The sequence below is a fragment of the Haemorhous mexicanus genome, chromosome 1 (genome assembly GCF_027477595.1).
Source record: "Haemorhous mexicanus isolate bHaeMex1 chromosome 1, bHaeMex1.pri, whole genome shotgun sequence".
NCBI classification, from domain to species: Eukaryota; Metazoa; Chordata; class Aves; order Passeriformes; family Fringillidae; genus Haemorhous; species Haemorhous mexicanus.
Window position 1 is genome coordinate 158,514,880 of NC_082341.1, and position 15,260 is coordinate 158,530,139.

Consider the following 15,260-nt stretch of genomic DNA (forward strand, 5'->3'; position numbering starts at 1 on the left):
ATTTGGGGTTTTTGGGGTGTCTTTAGGGTATTTGGGGTGTGTTTGGGGTCTCACCTGGTTCAGGGGGGGTGTCATGCCCCACCCCAGACACCGCAGGCAGTAGATCAGCGCTGACAGCAGGGTTTGGGGTTTTTGGGGTGTGTTTGGGGTTTTTGGGGTGTGTTTGGGGTTTTTGGGGTGTTTTGGGGTCTCACCTGGTTGAGGGGGGATGTTGTGCCCCACCAGACACCGCAGGCAGTAGATCAGGCCGACAGGGGGGTTTGGGGTTTTTGGGGCGTGTTTGGGGATTTTGGGTGTGTTTGGGGTTTTTGGGGTGCCCAGGCTGGTTTTGGGGTGTATTTGGGGTGTGTTTGGGGTTTTTGGGGTGTGTTTGGGGTCTCACCTGGGTCAGGGCGATGTCCGGGGGGTTGGGGGGTTTTAGGGTGGGGTTTAGGGCGCTTTTGGGCCTCACCTGGTTCAGGTGTATTTGGGGTGCTCAGGGTGGGTTCGGGGTGTACCTGGGGTATTTGGGTTCTTCTGGGTGTGTTTGGGGGTCTCACTGGTTTTGGGTGCATTTAGTGTTTTGGGGGTGTGTTTGGGGTGTGTTTGGGGTCTCACCTGGTTCAGGTGTATTTAGGGTTTTGGGCTGTGTTTGGGGTGTGTTTGGGGTCTCACCTGGCCCAGAGTGTGTTTGGGGTTTTGGGGGTGTGTTTGGGGTCTCACCTGGTTTTGGGGTGTATTTAGGGTTTTTGGGGTGTGTTTGGGGTGTGGTTTGGGGTTTTTGGGGTGCCCAGGCTGTTTTTGGGGTGTATTTGGGGTGTTTTGGGGTCTCACCTGGCACAGAGGTTGTATTTAGGGTTTTGGGGCTGTGTTTGGGTGTGTTTGGGGTTTTTGGGGTGCCCAGGCTGGTTTTGGGGTGTATTTGGGGTGTGTTTGGGGTTTTTGGGGTGGTTTGGGGTGGTTTTGGGTCTCACCTGGTTTTGGGGTGCATTTAGGGTTTTTGGGGGTGTGTTTGGGGTGTGTTTGGGGTCTCACCTGGCCCAAGAGGTGTGTTTGGGGTTTTGTCGCTGTGTTTGGGTCTCACCTGGTTTTGGGGTGTATTTAGGGTTTTGGGGGTGTGTTTGGGGTGTGTTTGGGGTTTTTGGGGTGCCCAGGCTGTTTTGGGTGTATTTGGGGTGTTTGGGGTGTCTTTAGGGTATTTGGGGTGGTTTTGGGGTCTCACCTGGTTCAGGGGATGTCGTGCCCCACCAGGCACCGCAGGCAGTAGATCAGGGCTGACAGGGGGGGTTGGGGTTTTTGGGGGTGTGTAGTTTGTGGGGTTTTTGGGGTGCTCAGGCTGTTTTTGGGGTGCTCAGGCTGGTTTTGGGGTGTGTTTGGGGTGGTTTTGGGGTCTCACCTGGCCCAGAGGTGTATTTAGGGTTTTTGGGGTGTGTTTGGGGTGTGTTTGGGTTTTTTGGGGTGCCCAGGCTGTTTTTGGGGTGCCCAGGCTGTTTTTTGGGTGTATTTGGGGTTTTTTGGGGTGTGTTTGGGGTTTTTGGGGTGTGTTTGGGGTTTTTGGGGTGCCCAGGCTGTTTTTGGGGTGTGTTTGGGGTGGTTTTGGGGTCTCACCTGGTTCAGGGGGATGTCGTGCCCCACCAGACACCGCAGGCAGCAGATCAGCACTGACAGCGGGGTTTGGGGTTTTTGGGTGTGTTTGGGGTGGTTTTGGGGTGTGTTTGGGGGTGTTTGGGGTGCCCAGGCTGTTTTTGGGGTGTGTTTGGGGTGGTTTTGGGGTCTCACCTGGTTGAGGGGGATGTCGTTGCCCCACCAGGCACCGCAGGCAGTAGATCAGGGCTGACAGCGGGGTTTGGGGTTTTTGGGGTGTGTTTTGGGGTTTTTGGGGTGCTCAGGCTGTTTTTGGGGTGCCCAGGCTGTTTTTGGGGTGTATTTGGGGTGGTTTTGGGGTCTCACCTGGTTCAGGGGGATGTCGTGCCCCACCAGGCACCGCAGGCAGTAGATCAGCGCCGACAGGGTGATGGCGCGGGGGGGCGTTGCAGTTCCCCAAAAACTTGGGGTCCCGTCCCCCGAAATCGAACACGGCGCTGCCCTGGGGGGACACGGGGAGGGTGTTGGACCCCAAAACCACCCAGGGATCGGGGGGGATCCAAAATTCATCCAGGGACCGGGGGGACCCCAAATTCATCCAGGGGGACCGGGGGGGACCCCAAAAACCCATCCAGAGACTGGGGGTGACCCCAAAAATCCCACCCAGAGATGGGGGGGTGACCCCAAAACCCACCCAGGGCCCGGGGGGGGACCCCAAAACCCACCCAGAGACCGGGGGGGGACCCCAAAATCTGGAGGTGACCCCAAAAATCCACCCAGGACCCCCGGGGAGACCCCAAAACCCACCCAGAGACTGCGGGTGACCCCAAAACCCACCCAGAGATCGGGGGACCCCAAAACCCACCCAGAGACTGGGGGTGACCCCAAAACCCACCCAGGGACCAGGGGGACCCCAAAAACCCACCCAGAGACGGGGGTGTGACCCCAAAACCCATCCAGAGACCAGGGGGACCCCAAAAACCCACCCAGAGACCGGGGGGGACCCCAAACCCCCCCCAGAGACAAGGGGGGACCCCAAAACCCATCCAGAACCCGGGGGTACCCCAAAATCTGGAGGGTGACCCTAAAACCCCCCCCAGAGACCGGGGGGGGACCCCAGACCCCACCCAGAGATGGGGGTGACCCCAAAATCCATCCGGAGATGAGGGTGACCCCAAAATCTGGAGGTGACCCCAAAACCCCCCCAGAGATGGGGGTGACCCCAAAGCCCATCTGGAGACGAGGGTGACCCCAAAATCTGGAGGTGACCCTAAAAACCCCCCCAGAGCCCAGGGGACCCCAAAACCCACCCAGAGCCCGGGGAGACCCCAAAAACCCCCCAGAGACGGGGGGGGACCCTAAAAACCCACCCAGAGCCTGGGGGGACCCCAAACCCCCATCCAGACACCAGGGGGGGACCCCCAAAACCCATCCAGAGATGGGGTTGACCCCAAAATCTAGAGGTGACCCCAAAACCCACCCAGAGCCCGGGGTACCCCAAAACCCACCCAGAGACCGGGGGGGACCCCAAAACCCACCCAGAACTTGGGAAGGACCCAAAACCCCCCAGAGACGGGGGTGTGACCCCAAAACCCACCCAGAGATGGGGGGGACCCCAAAACCCACCAGAGATCGGCGGGACCCCAAAATCTGGAGGTGACCCTAAAAACCCATGCAGAACCGAGAGAACCCCAAAACCCACCCAGATACCGGGGGGGACCCCAAAATCTGGAGGTGACCCCAAACCCCCCCCAGAACCGAGGGAACCCCAAAACCCACCCAGAGATGGGGGGGACGACCCCAAAACCCCCCCAGATATGGGGGGGACCCCCAAAACCCACCCAGGGACCGGGGAGGACCCCAAAACCCATCCAGAGACTGGGGGGGACCCCAAAACCCATCCAGAGATGGGGGGATACCAAAACCCATCCAGACACCGGGGGGGACCCCAAAACCCACCCAGAGATGGGGGGTGTGACCCCAAAACCTATCCAGAGATGGGGGTGACCCCAAAACTCCCCCAGAGCCCGGGGTACCCCAAAACCCACCCAGAGACCGGGGGGGACCCCAAAACCCACCCAGAGACCGGGGTAACCCCAAAATCTGGAGGTGACCCTAAAAATCCCCCTAGAGACCAGGGGGGACCCCAAAACCCCAGAGATGGGGGTGGCCCCAAAACCCATCCAGGGACCGGGGGGACCCCAAATCTGGAGGTGACCCTAAAAACCCACCGAGAACCGAGGGGAACCCCAAAACCCACCCAGAGACGGGGGTGTGACCCCAAAACCCATCCAGAGACCAGGGGGGACCCCAAAAACCCACCCAGACACCGGGGGACCCCAAAATCTGGAGGTGATCCTAAAAACCCCCCCAGAACCGAGGGGAACCCCAAAACCACCCAGGGACTGGGGGTGACCCCAAAATCCACCCAGAGACGAGGGTGACCCCAAAATCTGGAGGTGACCCCAAAACCCCCCAGAGACGGGGGGGACCCCAAAATCTGGAGGTGACCCTAAAAACCCCCCAGAGCCTGGGGGGACCGCAAACCACCCAGAGATGGGGGGGACTCCAAAACCCATCCAGGGACCTGGGGGGACCCCAAAACCCATCTGGAGATGGGGGGTGACCCCCAAAATCTGGAGGTGACCCTAAAACCCCCCCCAGAACCGAGGGGAACCCCAAAACCCACCCAGGGACTGGGGGTGACCCCAAAATCTGGAGGTGACCCCAACCCCCCCCACCCGGGGCTTGCCCCGTTTCCCCCCCGCCTCGCTGGGCTCCAGCCGGATCGGGGTCCCCAAACCTTGGGGACATCCCCGTGTCCCCACAAACCCAGGACTGACCCCGTGTCCCCAGGGTGTCCCCATGTCCCCAAGCTGTCCCCGTGGTGTCCCCCGTGGTGTCCCCAAGGTGTCCCTGTGCTGTCCCCCAGGCTGTCCCCATGTCCCCAAGCTGTCCCCAAGCTGTCCCTGTGTCCCCAAGGTGTCCCTGTGCTGTCCCCAGGCTGTCCCCATGTCCCCAGGCTGTCCCCAAGCTCTCCCGATGGTGTCCCCATGTCCCCGAGCTGTCCCCAAGGTGTCCCCCACAGTGTCCCCATGGTGTCCCCGGGGCTATGCCCATGTCCCCACGGTGTCCCCGAGCTGTCCCCGAGCTGTCCCCCGGACCTCTTTGGGCTCAGTGTCACCCTCATGGTCTCCATCGTGTCCTCGGGCACCAGCGATGTCCCCAGGCTGTCCCCAGAGTGTCCCCAGGGCTGTCTCCAAGGTGTCCCCCATGTCCCCAAGCTGTCCCCAGGCTGTCCCCAAGCTGTCCCCAGGCTGTCCCCATGTCCCCGAGCTGTCCCCGAGCTGTCCCCGTGGTGTCCCCAGGCTACGCCCATGTCCCCAAGCTGTCCCCAAGCTGTCCCCGAGCTGTCCCCGAGCTGTCCCTGAGCTGTCCCCATGTCCCCAGGCTGTCCCCAGGCTGTCCCCCGAGCTGTCCCCGAGCTGTCCCCAGGCTGTCCCCGAGCTGTCCCCGAGCTGTCCCCACCTCTTTGGGCTCCAGTGTCACCCTCAGCCGGATGGGGGTGCCATCGTCCATCGTGTCCTCGGCCGCCAGCGACGTCCACCAGCGCGCGGCCACCGCCCGCAGCGTGTCCCTGACGGCCACCTCCGCGTTGGCCTGGGGTCACCACGGGGTCAGGGGTCACACAGGGGTCACACGGGGTCACACAGGGGTCACACAGGGTCACACAGGGGTCAGGGGTCACCCAGGGGTCACACAGTGTCCCCAAACAGCCACCGCCCGCAGCGTGTTCCCTGACGGCCACCTCCGTGTTGGCCTGGGGTCACACGGGGTCACACGGGGTCACACGGGGTCACACGGGGTCAGGGGTCACACCAGGGGTCACACAGTGTCCCCAAACAGCCACCCCGCCCGCAGCGTGTCCCTGACGGCCACCTCCGCGTTGGCCTGGGGTCACACGGGGTCACATGGGGTCACCCAGGGGTCACACGGGGTCAGGGTCACACAAGGGTCACACGGGGTCACACAGTGTCCCCAAAAAGCCACCGCCCGCAGCGTGTCCCTGATGGCCACCTCCGCGTTGGCCTGGGGTCACACGGGGTCACACGGGGTCAGGGGTCACCCAGGGGTCACCCAGGGGTCACACAGTGTCAGGGGTCACACGGGGTCACACAGGGGTCACATAGGTGTCACACAGGGGTCACACAGGGGTCACACGGGGGTCACACAGGGGTCACACAGGGTCAGGGGTCACACAGGGGTCACACGGGTCAGGGGGTCACACAGGGTCACACAGGGGTCACACAGGGGTCACACAGAGGTCACGGGTCACACAGGGGTCACAAGGGGGGCAGGGTTCACACAGGGGTCACTCAGGGTCACTCCATGGTCACTCAGGGGTCACTCAGGGGTCACAGGGTCACACAGGGGTCATACAGGGGTCCACACAGGGTCACTCAGGGGTCACACAGGGGTCACAGGGTCACTCAGAGGTCACTCAGGGGTCACTCAGGGGTCACTCAGGGGTCACCAGGGTCACACAGGGGTCACACAGGGGTCACAGGGTCACTCAGAGGTCACTCAGAGGTCACTCAGTGGTCACTCAGGGGTCACTGAGGGGTCACTCAGTGGTCACTCAGGGGTCACAGGGTCACACAGGGGTCACTGAGGGGTCACTCAGGGGTCACAGGGTCACTCAGGGTCACTCATTGGTCACTCAGGGGTCACTCTGGGTCACTCAGGGGTCACTCAGGGGTCACGGGGCCACAGAGAGGTCAGGGGTGACACAGGGGTCATGCTGGGGTCAGAGACATCACAGGATCATATGGGGGTCACAGAGAGGTCACGGGGTCACTCAGGGGTCACAGGGGTCACAGAGAGGTCACGGGGTCACTCAGGGGTCACTCAGGGTCCCATTGGGGGTTTTGGGGGTTCCTGGGGCAGTTTTGGGGTTTTTGGGCTGAATTTGGGGTTTTTGGGGTTTTTTTGATGCTTTTGGGGCTTTTGGGGCAATTCTGGTTTGGGGTTTTTGGTGTTTCTGATGATTTTGGGGTGATTTTGGGGTGATTTTGGGGTTTTTGGGTCTCACCTGCACGTGTCCCATCCACACCTGCCCAGCCCCCAGCCCGCACTGCCCGATCAGCTCCGGGCACAGGGATGGGGTTTGGGCGGATTTGGGGTTTTTGGGGCGGATTTGGGGTTTTTGGTGTTTCTGATGTGTTTGGGGTGATTTTGGGGGTGATTTTGGGGGTTTTTGGGTCTCACCTGCACGTGGCCCATGTAGGCCTGCACGGCCCCCAGCCCGCACTGCCCAATCAGCTCCGGGCACAGGGACTGGGGTGGATTTGGGGTTTTTGGGGCGGATTTGGGTTTTTGGTGTTTCTGATGTCTTTGGGATGTTTTTGGGGTGATTTTGGGGGTTTTTTTGGGTCTCACCTGCCCGTATCCCATCCACACCTGCCCAGCCCCCAGCCAGCACTGCCCGATCAGCTCCGGGCAAAGGGACTGGGGTTTGGGATGGATTTGGGGTTTTTGGGGCAGATTTGGGGTTTTTGGGGTTTCTGGTGTATTTGGGATGATTTTGGGGTGATTTTGGGGTTTTTGGGTCTCACCTGCACGTGGCCCATGTAGGCCTGCCCGGCCGCCAGCCCGCACTGCCCGATCAGCTCCGGGCACAGGGACTGGGGTGGATTTGGGGTTTTGGGGCGGATTTGGGGTTTTTGGTGTTTCTGATGTTTTTGGGATATTTTTGGGGTGATTTTGGGGGTTTTTGGGTCTCACCTGCACGTATCCCATCCACACCTGCCCAGCTCCCAGCCCGCACTGCCCGATCAGCTCTGGGCACAGGGACTGGGGTGGATTTGGGGTTTTTGGGGCGGATTTGGGGTTTTTGGGGTTTTTGGGGTTTCTGGTGTATTTGGGATGTTTTTGGGGTGATTTTGGGGGGTTTTGGGTCTCACCTGCACGTGGCCCAGGTAGGCCTGCACGGCCGCCAGCCCATGCTGCCCGATCAGCTCCGGGCACAGGGACTGGGGTTTTGGGGGGGGGATTTGGGGTTTTTGGGGCGGATTTGGGGTGGATTTGGGGTTTTTGGTGTTTCTGGTGTATTCGGGGTGATTTTGGGGGTTTTTGGGTCTCACCTGCACGTATCCCATACACACCTGCCCAGCCTCCAGCCCGCACTGCCCGATCAGCTCCGGGCACGGGGACTGGGGTTTGGGGTGGATTTGGGGTTTTTGGGGCAGATTTGGGGTTTTTGGGGTTTTTGATGTTTCTGATGTTTTTGGGGTGATTTTGGGGTGATTTTGGGGGTTTTTGGGTCTCACCTGCACATGGCCCAGGTAACCCTGCCCAGCCCCCAGACCGCACTGCCCGATCAGCTCCGGGCACAGGGATGGGGTTTGGGCGGATTTGGGGTTTTTGGGGTGGATTTGGGGTTTTTGATGTTTCTGGTGTTTTTGGGGTGATTTTGGGAGTTTTTGGGTCTCACCTGCATGTGGCCCATGTAGGCCTGCATGGCCGCCAGCCCTCACTGCCCAATCAGCTCCGGGCACAGGGAGTGGGATTTGGGGTGGATTTGGGGTTTTTGGGGCGGATTTGGGGTTTTTGGTGTTTCTGGTGTATTTGGGGTGTTTTTGGGGTGATTTTGGGGGTTTTTGGGTCTCACCTGCACATGTCCCATCCACACCGGCCCAGCCCCCAGCCCGCACTGCCCGATCAGCTCCAGGCACAGGGAGTGGAGTTTTGGGGTGGATTTGGGGTTTTTGTGGTGGATTTGGGGTTTTTGGGGTTTTTGGTGTTTCTGGTGTATTTGGGGTGTTTTTGGGGTGAATTTGGGGGTTTTTGGGTCTCACCTGCACGTGGCCCATGTAGGCCTGCACGGCCGCCAGCCCGCACTGCCCGATCAGCTCTGGGCATGGGGACTGGGGTGGATTTGGGGTTTTTGGGGCGGATTTTGGGGTTTTTGGGGTTTTTGGTGTTTCTGATGTTTTTGGGGTGAATTTGGGGGTTTTTGGGTCTCACCTGCACGTGGCACATCCACACCTGCCCAGCCCCCAGCCCGCACTGCCCAATCAGCTCCGGGCACAGGGACTGGGGTGGATTTGGGGTTTTTGGGGCGGATTTGGGGTTTTTGGTGTTTCTGGTGTATTTGGGATGTTTTTGGGGTGTTTTTGGGGTGAATTTTGGGGTTTTTGGGTCTCACCTGCACGTGGCCCATGTAGGCCTGCACGGCCGCCAGCCCGCACTGCCCGATCAGCTCTGGGCACAGGGGTTGGGGTGGATTTGGGGTTTTTGGGGCGGATTTGGGGTTTTTGGGGTTTTTGGGGTTTCTGATGTTTTTGGGATGTTTTTGGGGTGAATTTTGGGGTTTTTGGGTCTCACCTGCACGTGGCCCATGTAGGCCTGCACGGCCGCCAGCCCGCACTGCCCGATCAGCTCCCGCACCAGCCCGATCCCTTTCTGGTTGGCGGCCACCTGAGCCCGCAGGTCGGCCAGGTTGTCCCGCAGGTTCCGCGTCCCCGAGCAGCCGGGGACAGCGCCGGGGGCCAGCAGCGCCTCGGTGACAGCTGGGGACACAGAGGGGACACTGACACCCCCTGGGGACAGTGACAACCCCTGGGGACAGTGACAACCCCTGGGGACAGAGCCAGGGGCCAGCAGGGCCTCGGTGACAGCTGGGGACACAGAGGGGACACTGAGGGGACAGGGACAGCGCATGGGGACAGCGCCAGGAGCCAGCAGGGCCTCGGTGACGGCTGGGGACACAGAGGGGACACTGACAACCCCTGGGGACAGTGACAGGGGCCAGCAGGGCCTCGGTGACAGCTGGGGACACAGAGGGGACACTGAGGGGACAGTGACACCCCATGGGGACAGCGCCGGGGGCCAGCAGGGCCTCGGTGACAGCTGGGGACAGGGACAGGGGACACTGAGGGGACACTGAGGGGACAGGGACCAGCAGGGCCTTGGTCACAGCTGGGGACAGGGACAGGGACAGGGACACTGATACTGAGGGGACAGGGACAGAGCCAGGGGCCAGCAGGGCCGCAGTGACAGCTGGGGACAGGGACAGGGACACTGAGGGGACAGGGACACCCCATGGGGACAGCGCTGGGGCCAGCAGGGCCTCGGTGACAGCTGGGGACACAGAGGGGACACTGAGGGGACAGGGACACCCCATGGGGACAGCGCCGGGGGCCAGCAGGGCCTCGGTGACAGCTGGGGACAGGGACAGGGACACTGAGGGGACAGGGACACCCCGTGGGGACAGGGACAGTGCCGGGGGGCAGCAGGGCCTTGGTGACAGCTGGGGACACAGAGGGGACAGTGAGGGGACACTGAGGGGACAGGGACCAGCAGGGCCTCGGTGACAGCTGGGGACAGGGACAGGGACAGGGACACTGAGGGGACAGTGACACAGAGGGGACAGTGATGACCCCTGGGGACAGCACCGGGGGCCAGCAGGGCCTCGGTGACAGCTGGGGACACAGAGGGGACACTGTGGGGACAGAGACAGGGGACAATGAAGGGACAGGGACAGGGACAGTGACACCCCCTGGGGACAGCCCTATGGGTCAGCAGGGCCTCGGTGACAGCTGGGGACAATGATGGGGACAGGGACAGGGACAGTGGGGGGGGTCAGGGACAGTGCCACCCCCCGGGGCTCTGTCACCGCTGGGGACAGGGACAGGGACAGGGACAGGGAGGGGACACCCTGAGACCCCTCCCAGGTCCCCCCCGGGGCCAGCAGTGTGTCCCCGCTGCACCGCCAGTGTCCCCACCCTGTCCCCACTGTCCCCGACGCCATCTTAATGTCCCCAGTGTCCCCACTGTCCCCAGTGTCAACTGGATGTCCCCAGTGTCCCCAGTGTCCTCAATGTCCCCATGTCCCACCTTGCTTCTGGAAGTCCCCCTGTGTCACCACTTTGAAGGACAGGAACACCTTTGTCCCCAGGGATGTCCCCAGTGTCCCCAATGTCCCCAGTGTCCCCAATCCCCTGGATGTCCCCAATGTCCCCAATCCCCTGGCTGTCCCAATGTCCCCAATGTCCCCAGTGTCCCCAATGTCCCCAGACGTCCCCAATGTCCCCAGATGTCCCCATGTCCCACCTTGCTCCTGGAATTCCCCGTTGGTCACCAGTTTGAAGGACAGGAACACCTTTGTCCCCCCAATGTCCCCAATGTCCCCAATGTCCCCAATGTCCCCAATCCCCTGGATGTCCCCAATGTCCCCAATGTCCCCAATGTCCCCAATGTCCCCTGGCTCTCCCCAATGTCCCCAGTGTCCCCATGTCCCCAGTGTCCCCAATGTTCCCAATCCCCCCAATGTCCCCAATGTCTCTGGATGTCCCCAATGTCCCCACTGTCCCCAGTGTCCCCAGTGTCCCCAATGTCCCCTCAGTGTCCTCATGTCCCCAATGTCCCCAGTGTCCCCCTGGATGTCCCCATGTCCCACCTTGCTCCTGGAATTCCCCGTTGGTGACCACTTTGAAGGACAGGAACACCTTTGTCCCTGATGTCCCCAGTGTCCCCAGTGTCCCCAATCCCCTGGATGTCCCCAATGTCCCCAATGTCCCAATGTCCCCAATGTCCCCAATGTCCCCAGATGTCCCCATGTCCCACCTTGCTCCTGGAATTCCCCGTTGGTGACCAGTTTGAAGGACAGGAACACCTTTGTCCCCCCAATGTCCCCAATGTCCCCAGTGTCCCCCCCATGTCCGCAATGTCCCCATGTCCCCAATGTCCCCAGTGTCCCCTGGATGTCCCCAATGTCCCCAGTGTCCCCATGTCCCCAGTGTCCCCAATGTCCCCAATCCCCCCAATCCCCCCAATGTCACCAATGTCCCCTGGATGTCCCCAATGTCCCCAGTGTCCCCAGTGTCCCCAGTGTCCCCAATGTCCCCTCAGTGTCCTCATGTCCCCAATGTCCCCAGTGTCCCCCTGGATGTCCCCATGTCCCACCTTTCTCCTGGAATTCCCCGTTGGTGACCAGTTTGAAGGACAGGAAAACCTTTGTCCCCCCAATGTCCCCAATGTCCCCAATCCCCTGGATGTCCCCTGGCTGTCCCAATGTCCCCAATGTCCCCAATGTCCCCTGGGTGTCCCCAATGTCCCCAATGTCCCCAATGTCCCCAATGTCCCCAATCCCCTGGATGTCCCCTGGCTGTCCCAATGTCCCAATGTCCCCAACGTCCCCAATGTCCCCAATGTCCCCAATGTCCCAATGTCCCCAATGTCCCCAGATGTCCCCATGTCCCACCTTGCTCCTGGAATTCCCCGTTGGTGACCAGTTTGAAGGACACGAAGGCCGCGCCCTCCTGGGCCAGGCTCTGCGAGTGCGGCGGCATCGAGCCCGGGCTGGAGCCGCCCACGTCGGCGTGGTGCCCACGGCTGGCCACGAAGAACACGGGGCGGGGCTCACCTGGCCAGAACACCTGGGACAGGTAACAGTGACACTGGGGTCAGGGACATGGGACAGGTGACATTGGGGTCAGGGACATGGGACAGGTGGCACTGGGTCAGGCGTGGTGACCGCGGCTGGCCACGAAGAACACGGGGCGGGGCTCACCTGGCCAGAACACCTGGGACAGGTAACAGTGACACTGGGGTCAGGGACATGGGACAGGTGACACTGGGTCAGGTGTGGTGCCCACGGCTGGCCACGAAGAACACCGGGCGGGGCTCACCTGGCCAGAACACCTGGGCACAGGTAACAGTGACACTGGGGTCACACAGGGGACACTGGGGTCAGGGACATGGGACAGGTGACACTGGGTCAGACAGGTGACACTGGGTCAGGCGTGGTGCCCGCGGCTGGCCACGAAGAACACGGGGCGGGGCTCACCTGGCCAGAACACCTGGGACAGGTAAGGGGGACATTGAGGGGTCAGGGACATGGGACAGGTGACACTGGGGTCAGGGACATGGGACAGGTGGCACTGGGGTCAGGGACATGGTACAGGTGACACTGGGTAAGGCGTGGTGCCCACGGCTGGCCACGAAGAACACGGGGCGGGGCTCACCTGGCCAGAACACCTGGGACAGGTAACAGTGACACTGGGGTCAGGGACATGGGACAGGTGACACTGGGTCAGACAGGTGACACTGGGTCAGGCGTGGTGACCCCGGCTGGCCACGAAGAACACGGGGCGGGGCTCACCTGGCCAGAACACCTGGGACAGGTAACAGTGACACTGGGGTCACACAGGGGACACTGGGGTCAGGGACATGGGACAGGTGACACTGGGTAAGGCGTGGTGCCCACGGCTGGCCACGAAGAACACGGGGCGGGGCTCACCTGGCCAGAACACCTGGGACAGGTAACAGTGACACTGGGGTCAGGGACATGGGACAGGTGACACTGGGTCAGACAGGTGACACTGGGTCAGGCGTGGTGACCCCGGCTGGCCACGAAGAACACGGGGCGGGGCTCACCTGGCCAGAACACCTGGGACAGGTAAGGGGGACATTGAGGGGTCAGGGACATGGGACAGGTGACACTGGGGTCAGGGACATGGGACAGGTGGCACTGGGGTCAGGGACATGGTACAGGTGACACTGGGTAAGGCGTGGTGCCCACGGCTGGCCACGAAGAACACGGGGCGGGGCTCACCTGGCCAGAACACCTGGGACAGGTAACAGTGACACTGGGGTCAGGGACATGGGACAGGCACCTGGGACAGGTGGCACTGGGTCAGACAGGTGACACAGGGTCAGGCGTGGTGCCCCCGGCTGGCCACGAAGAACACGGGGTGGGGCTCACCTGGCCAGAACACCTGGGCACAGGTAACAGTGACACTGGGGTCAGGGACATGGGACAGGCACCTGGGACAGGTGACATTTGGGTTAGGGACATGGGACAGGTGACACTGGGGTTAAGGACCTGGGACAGGTGACACTGGGTCAGACAGGTGACATTGGGTAGGGCATGGTGCCCGCGGCTGGCCGCAAAGAACACGGGGCGGGTCTCACCTGGCCAGAACACCTGGGCACAGGTAACAGTGACACTGGGGTCACACAGGTGACACTTGGGTCAGGGACATGGGACAGGTGACACTGGGTCAGACAGGTGACACAGGGTCAGGCGCGGTGCCCACGGCTGGCCACGAAGAACATGGGGGGGGGGGCTCACCTGGCCAGAACACCTGGGACAGGTAACAGTGACACTGGGGTCAGGGACATGGGACACTGGGGTCAGGGACATGGGACAGGTGGCACTGGGTCAGACAGGTGACACTGGGTCGGGCATGGTGCCCGCGGCTGGCCACGAAGAACACCAGGCAGGGCTCACCTGGCCAGAACACCTGGGCACAGGTAAGGGGGACATTGGGGTCACACAGGGGACACTGGGGTCAGGGACATGGGACAGGTGACACTGGGTCAGACAGGTGACACAGGGTCAGGCATGGTGACCCCGGCTGGCCACGAAGAACACCGGGCGGGGCTCACCTGGCCAGAACACCTGGGACAGGTAACAGTGACACTGGGGTCACACAGGGGACACTGGGGTCAGGGACATGGGACAGGTGACACTGGGTAAGGCGTGGTGACCGCGGCTGGCCACGAAGAACACGGGGCGGGGCTCACCTGGCCAGAACACCTGGGCACAGGTAACACTGACATTGAGGGGTCACACAGGGGACACTGGGGTCAGGGACATGGGACAGGTGACACTGGGTCAGGGACATGGGACAGGTGACACTGGGTCAGACAGGTGACACTGGGTCAGGCATGGTGACCGCGGCTGGCCATGAAGAACACGGGGCGGGGCTCACCTGGCCAGAACACCTGGGCACAGGTAACAGTGACACTGGGGTCAGGGACATGGGACAGGTGACACTGGGTAAGGCGTGGTGCCCGCGGCTGGCCACGAAGAACACCAGGCGGGGCTCACCTGGCCAGAACACCTGGGACAGGTAAGGGTGAGGGGTTACACACCCGGGACAGGTGACACTGGGGTCAGGGACCTGGGACAGGTGACACTTGGGTCAGGCACCTGGGACAGGTGACACTTGGGTTAGGGACATGGGACAGGCACCTGGGACAGGTGACACTGGGTCAGACAGGTGACACAGGGTCAGGCGTGGTGCCCACGGCTGGCCACGAAGAACACGGGGCGGGGCTCACCTGGCCAGAACACCTGGGACAGGTAACAGTGACACTGGGGTCACACAGGGGACAGGTGACACTTGGGTCAGGGACATGGGACAGGTGACACAGGGTGAGGCGTGGTGCCCGCGGCTGGCCACGGAGAACACGGGGCGGGGCTCACCTGGCCAGAACACCTGGGACAGGTAACAGTGACACTGGGATCACACAGGTGACACTTGGGTCAGGGACATGGGACAGGCACATGGGACAGGTGACACTGGGTCAGACAGGTGACACAGGGTCAGGCGTGGTGCCCACGGCTGGCCACGAAGAACACAGGGCGGGGCTCACCTGGCCAGAACACCTGGGCACAGGTAACAGTGACACTGGGGTCAGGGACATGGGACAGGTGACACTGGGTCAGACAGGTGACACAGGGTCAGGCGTGGTGCCCACGGCTGGCCACGAAGAACACGGGGCGGGGCTCACCTGGCCAGAACACCTGGGCACAGGTAATGTGAGAGGTTACACACCTGGGACAGGTGACACTGGGGTCAGGCACCTGGGACAGGTGACACTTGGGTTAGGGACATGGGACAGGC

General features: G+C 61.9%; 1 protein-coding gene across 1 annotated transcript in view; it reads right to left on the reverse strand.

Annotated features, from left to right (window-relative positions):
* Window positions 1-15,260, reverse strand: part of OPLAH (5-oxoprolinase, ATP-hydrolysing) — a 75,632-nt gene that overhangs the window by 10,962 nt on the left and 49,410 nt on the right. The window contains 5 exon segments of the mRNA XM_059849680.1: window positions 1,818-2,004; window positions 2,006-2,065; window positions 5,092-5,223; window positions 8,950-9,134; window positions 11,828-12,002. Coding sequence (XP_059705663.1) covers window positions 1,818-2,004; window positions 2,006-2,065; window positions 5,092-5,223; window positions 8,950-9,134; window positions 11,828-12,002 — 739 coding nt within the window.